The sequence below is a fragment of the Magnolia sinica genome, chromosome 10 (genome assembly GCF_029962835.1).
Source record: "Magnolia sinica isolate HGM2019 chromosome 10, MsV1, whole genome shotgun sequence".
Taxonomy (NCBI): Eukaryota; Viridiplantae; Streptophyta; class Magnoliopsida; order Magnoliales; family Magnoliaceae; genus Magnolia; species Magnolia sinica.
The window spans coordinates 50,453,846-50,460,649 of NC_080582.1; the positions used below are offsets into that span (position 1 = coordinate 50,453,846).

The 6,804-nt window shown below is 38.7% G+C and overlaps 1 protein-coding gene across 1 annotated transcript; it reads left to right on the forward strand.

The window, feature by feature from the left end:
• Nucleotides 1–5,704: 5,704 nt before the first annotated feature.
• Nucleotides 5,705–6,492, forward strand: LOC131217512 (uncharacterized). Its single transcript, XM_058212449.1, has 2 exons — nt 5,705–6,338; nt 6,437–6,492. The coding sequence occupies exons 1-2, from the start codon at nt 5,705–5,707 to the stop codon at nt 6,490–6,492; spliced, it is 690 nt and encodes a 229-aa protein (XP_058068432.1).
• The last annotated feature ends 312 nt before the right edge of the window (nt 6,493–6,804 follow it).

Sequence of the window (6,804 nt, forward strand, 5' to 3'; positions counted from 1 at the left end):
GAGCACCACACAAAGCCCACACGTGCGAATTCGGCCCGAACCAGGCCCGGGCGGTAGTCTGACTACCTCATGCGACACTCCGACTGCTGTCGCTCGCGGTCTGCGTGTGGACAGTTATCCCAGTGTCCAAAAGTCAACTTTCCTTCAAAATAACCCCCCCTACCTTCACTATTTACCAACCCCACAAGCCAATGAGAGTGTGCCATGTGGCATCTCTCTCCCCTCCACCAACCACCACTTGCCACCTCACCTTTCAACCCTGTCAAACCCAATAATTACAGCAATGCCATTGGAGAAGACTATAAATAGCCCTCTGTAATAACCCAAATAAATCTTAACCGTCAAATTTTAACCATTGATCGACATACCCAATTAGTCCGATATGACCGACGATCTATAAGATCAACTGGTTCAATCTCAACCATTGATTTGGACATATCTAATCCAACTATTCATTAACTAATAAATTTAACCATATATGTAACCATCCACCCAACGATACAACCATCTAACCATCCATATGTTGAAAATCATTGGAACACTTGCCTTTGCATCTCAACTGACCACCCATAATATCGGTCATATGGCCACCCACAATCCTACCCGTCCATCCACAACTATACCTTGGAGTCTAGCCATCGATCGTACAATAACTCATTTGCATATATCTATCTGTCCATCTATGTATACATTAATCCGTCCATCTATCTACATCATACACTTATGCACCAATGAATACTTCACAAATACACCAAACACATCACATACATACCTCTCACGCACACACAAGTAGCCATGCATGCATCATAGCTTACACATACATGTGGCACATGCATGTGGTGCACTTAAGATGTATGGTGAATGTGTGCATTTAACCAGCCCACGTTGTAAAAAAAAAAAAGAAAGAAAGAAAGAAAAAAGAAACGTTATGAAAAGAATTGCAAAACGGAAGCATAAATGCATGTGAAGTATTTAGATTTGTGCACGTGGTGTAAACCAAAAGAAAGAAAGAAAGAAAGAAAGAAAAATGTGATGTACAAAGAATATAAAAAAAAACGAAAGAAAACTGAAATTTTAAAAGACATTAATAGCACACGTGAGATGCTATCCTTATAAATAAGGAGCAAAGGAAGAGAAGTGGGATGTGGTGTGACGTGAGAAGAGAGAGGAGAGAGAGAAAGAAAAAAAAAGTATTGCTGGACATTCACGTTGGAAAGAGAGGGAGAGAGAGAAGAGAGAGAAAAAGGAAGAAAGAAAAGAAGAGAGAGGAAGAAAAGAAAAGAAAAAGAAAAGAAAATACTTTTTAAGAAAAAGTGAGTTTCTCTCACTTGATATTTATGAAAACTCTATAATTTAATTTAATTCATTTTATTTGTTAATTCAATTGTACTTATAATACAAAATTGCCCTCTTGGATGTACTTTTTAAATTGACGTAATTACTTACCCTGCTTCTTAAAATGTTGTTTAAATTATTATTTTTGTTGTCATTGCTTTAATATGATTTCATTGAAGTTTTATAGTCTTATTGTTAATCCTATCTAAAAAAAAAAATTTATTTATTTGCATTTAGATTTTGTTTTGTTAAAAGTTATTGCAAAATCTTGAGTTTATATATATTTTTTATATAGATCTTAAATCGTATAAATCATGTTTCATGCTTATCTTTTTAATCAAGATTTAATAAATCACGTTGCATGTTTATTTTTTTACATTGTATTTTAACCATGATCTAATAGATTATGTTGAATGTTTAATTTATTTTTAATGTAAAATTTTAATTATCTACATACAATTTACATTGATTGAAAATTTTGTTTTTAGTTTATTAAATCATGTACATCAAGTATTATGGATTGACCGAAGAATAGTAGTCATTGAAGATATTTAGAAATATTTGATTTATGCAATATTAAAACCATGCATCATTAAAATAGTTATGAAACACTAGAAAATAGGTGAGGCGATTAAGTCCTCTGGGTTGAAAATCCCTAAAGCGTAAATAGGTGGGGCGATCAAGACCCTTGGGTTGAAAGTCCTAAAAACCCAATTGATACCTTTTGGAACATCTACCGTACCCTTTGAGTGGGTGAGCATGTTACGATTGCAAAAGGTTCCCACTCCAGATTCGGTAGGGTATTAGTTTGACCAGCTAACGTACAAATGGGTCCCTCACCAAGTGCCCTTTGGATGGGTGAGCATGTCATGCAAGAGGTTCCCATTGCCAGGCTAGGTATTGTATTAGCGCGGGTATTGGCCAACCGGTGTAAACTGGCCCTGGTGTTAAAAAGAATAAACCGCACATGTTATTATGGAGTATAACATGTATTGATTTCATTCATCCATTTTTCTTTGAATTTACATTAAAACATTTTATTTATTAAATTCCTCATTTGTTGTTTTGCCCAAATATGTATTGTATTTTTATACAATTTTATTCATATTACATGAGATTATTTTGAAACCTGTGTTGAGATTACTCACTAGGCTTCGCAGCTTACCCTGTTGGGATTTTAAAATTTCAGGATCGGGATCACATGGAGGAGCTTAAAGAGATTTTCTTTTATTTATTTTTGTTTCTTTACCATTTTCTAAATAAGTGTAATGAACATTTAGTATGACAACATTATGATGACATGTGTTTGATGGTAATCTTGAATAGTCAGAACATGGACATGTTATTCTTCTTTAAATAAATGTTCGATTATAAAATTTTTAGATTGTTAGATTTTATGAGTGAGATCATTTTGTCAATATACGTATGGATTATGAAGTGTAAACATACAAAACATAAGTCATGCCTGCGGGTACGAAATCGGGGTCGAATATACCCAGGTACCGGATTTCGGGGCATGACAAATTGGTATCAGAGCTCAAGTTTAGAATCATTGAGGACCTAGGGTTTTATTTGAAAACTTAGTCACTTTGAAAATTAGGATATATCCCCTGCGAGTGTTGTTGTGATCAAAACTTAACTTGTAGTATTGTCTTTTAGTGATCCATCCTTATGTGATATCTAAAACTTATTGTTTGATTTAGAACATGTCTGGGAGCCGGCGTGGAAATAGAGGTAGAGGTAGAGCCAGTCCTGTGGCAGCCACACCGGGGACCCGAAAGTGGCCAATCACTGGATGGGGTCTTTCGTGCTTTAGGCGACATGGCAGCCATTCTTAGACAACACATTCGTCGTGATAATAGAGGAGCCACCCAAGTTGCGCAGGATGACATTGGTGGCTTAATAGAGAAATTTAAGAGATTGAAGCCGCCTACTTTTGAGGGTTTGTCGAACCCTATGGAGGCAGAAAAGTGGAAAAAGAAAGTAGAGAAGATATTCACGGTTTTAAGATGTGATGAGAAGCACAAGGTTACACTTGCGGTTTTCATGTTAGAGGGAGAGGCCGACCACTGGTGGGAGACAATTGCTAGAACAATTGAAGAAGATACTGCATGGACATGGGATATGTTCTGTGAGAAGTTCAATGAGAAATACTTTCCTGAGTGTGTACAGGAGCAAAAAGCAGAGGAATTCATAAGCTTAGAACAGGGGGAGATGACTGTAGGCCAGTATGAGTCTAAATTTACTGAATTATCCCGTTTTGCCCCATTTATGATTCAGGATGAAGCTCACAAAGCTAAGAAGTTTGAGTGAGGTCTGAGAGGGTCAATTCGTAACAAGTTGACTCCACTTAAGCTTAGATTGTATGCCGATGTAGTAGAACGGGCTCTAATGATAGAGCGAGACAACGAAGAATTCTGGAAAAGTCGTAACCAAAAGAGAGAAGTGAAGAGCAATGCTAGGGGCTGCATCGAATACATCTCAAACACAGGGTGATGCTTCTAAGAAACTAAAGACGATGGTAACAAACACCTCAACTCTTGCTCAGCCAATGAACCGATTTACGGGTAAATGTTATAACTGCGGAATGGAGGGTCACTCTGCGCGTTTTTGTAAACAACCACCTCAGCAACCACATTATCAGGCACCCCCGCAGATGCACCCGAGACCTCAGCCACAGTTTCAAGCACATCAACTGCAGTACCAGAGACCCCCATATCATCAAGTACCGGAACAGTATCAGAGAAATTCGCAACAAAGACCCCCTCAGCAGCAGCAATGCCCACAACAACAACACTACCAGCCGAGGCAAGAAGGTCAGGCTTCTCGACAATCAGCCTAGGGTCGTGTGTTTACTATAGTACCATCAGACGCAAATGCTAATGGAGCAGTGGTGGAAGGTACCATAATTATCTATTCCTCACCCGCTCAAGTTTTATTTGATTCAGGAGCTACACATTCTTTTATTTCGACTCTTTTCATGCATACATTGGGTTTATCTCCTGAACTCCTAGATAAGAATTTAGTAATTGCTACACCAATAGGAAGCTCCATAGTGCTAAATCAAATATGTAGATCTTGCCCTGTCATGGTTGGAGATTTCGTAATTTTTAGCCGACCTTATCGTATTAGACATGCAAGAGTTCGATGTTATTCTGGGAATGGATTGGTTAGCTTCGTTCCATGCAAATTTGGATTGTTTTGAGAAAACCGTGACATTCTCTATTCCTGGGCGACCGAGACTCCAGTTTCTTGGAAAGCAAAAGAATGGACCGTTATGCGATTTCTTAGCACTTTTGGAGGAAGAACCACATGACGTAGGTATCGATCAAATTCCAATCGTTTGTGAGTTTTCCGATGTATTTCAAGACATACCAGGGTTGCCCCCAAGAAGAGAGATCGAATTTGGTATAGATCTTATGCCCGGAGTCTCACTAATCTCTATGGCACCGTACCGTATGGCACCAGTAGAGTTGAAGGAACTGAAGGAGCAGATTCAAAAGTTATTGGAGCAGGGTTTCATTCGGCTGAGTACATCACCGTGGGTGCACCAGTCTTATTTGTAAGGAAGAAAGATGGCTCGATGAGATTATGTATTGATTATCGCCAACTAAACAAGGTTACCATTAAAAACAAATACCCACTTCCTAGGATAGATGATCTTTTCGATCAGTTGAAAGAAGCCAAGTTTTTCTCCAAAATAGATTTGCGGTCAGGATATCACCAGCTTAGAATTAAAGAAGTAGACATACCAAAGACAGCCTTTAGGACTCGTTATGGCCACTACGAGTTTCTTGTGATGCCGTTTGGACTAACAAATGCACCAGCAGTATTTATGGACCTGATGAACAGAGTATTTAAGCCACACCTAGATTGTTTTGTCATAGTACTCATAGATGATATTCTTATATATTCAAAGACCCAGGAAGAACATGAGAAACATCTTAGATTCACTCTTCAAACCCTGTAGGAACACTAATTATATGCTAAATTTGAAAAGTGTGACTTTTGGAAGGAGGAAGTGAAATTTTTGGGCCATGTAGTTTCAAAGAAAGGTGTATCAGTAGACCCATCAAAGGTAGAAGCAGTATTAAAGTAGGAATAGCCCACGAGTGTGACCGAAATACGTAGTTTTCTTGGTTTAGCAGGGTATTATCGAAGATTTATCAAAGACTTCTCTCGAATTGTGGCACCGTTAACTCAATTGACCAGGAAGGGTGTAAAGTTCATTTGGGATGATACTTGTGATCAGGCATTTTCAGAGTTAAAGATTAGGTTGACGACAACGCCTGTCCTCACCATTCCTTCGCGTGGTGAAAAGTTTATAATCTTCAGTGATGCTTCATATAGAGGTTTAGGTTGCGTCCTTATGCAACAAGGTAAGGCTGTAGCTTACACCTCTAGGCAACTGAAAGTGCATGAGCAGAATTACCCTACTCATGACTTGGAGTTGGCAGCCATGGTTTTCGCTCTCAAAGTATGGAGGCATTATCTATATGAGGAGAAGTTCGAGCTATTTTCAGACCATAAGAGTCTGAAGTATCTTTTCTCTCAGAAAGAATTAAATATGAGGCAGCGTCGGTGGATGGAATTCTTGAAGGAATATGACTTCACCCTTCAATATCATCCAGGTAAAGCCAATGTAGTAGCAGATGCCTTAAGTCATAAGCCACACAGAGTAATCGCTCACCTCATGATTCAGCAATGGAAAATGTTAGATACAGTGAAGGATTTTGACATCCAATTGAATCTGCAAACGTCTGTAGCTCGTCTCTTGAACCTAGCCGCTCAAACTTCCTTAATTAATAAGGTTATAGAAGCTCAACAACAAGATTCATGGATACAAGCTAAGGTAATAGGAGCTGAAAAAGGTGGTAAGTCAAAATGGAAAGTTGGTACTGATGGTGGATTAAGGTTCCAAGGAAGATTACCAAATGTGGCTGAATTAAAGAAGGAAATTATGGATGAGGCACACCGCACTAAATTCACAATCCACCCTGGAGGTACGAAGATGTATCACGATATGCGTAGGCAATATTCGTGGAATAATATGAAGAGGGAGATTGCTGATTTTGTAGCCAAATGTCTCACGTGTCAACAGGTGAAAGCAGAGCATCAGAAGTCGTCGGGGATGTTACAGCCACTACCGATTTCTGAGTGGAAGTGGGAACACATATCCATGAATTTCATTATGGGATTGCCACGGACACGTAATAATCATGATGCAGTTTGGGTCATCGTCGACCGGTTAACTAAGTCCACACATTTTCTTCCTATACGTGCTACCTATCCCCTAGAAGAATTATGTAAACTATATATTAAAGAAATAGTTAGACTGCACGGAGTGCCTGTATCTATCGTATCTGATCAAGATTCTAGGTTTACATCTCATTTTTGGAGAAGTTTACAGAAGGCACTGGGAACCACTCTTGATTTTAGCACCACTTTTCACCCTCAGACTGATGGGCA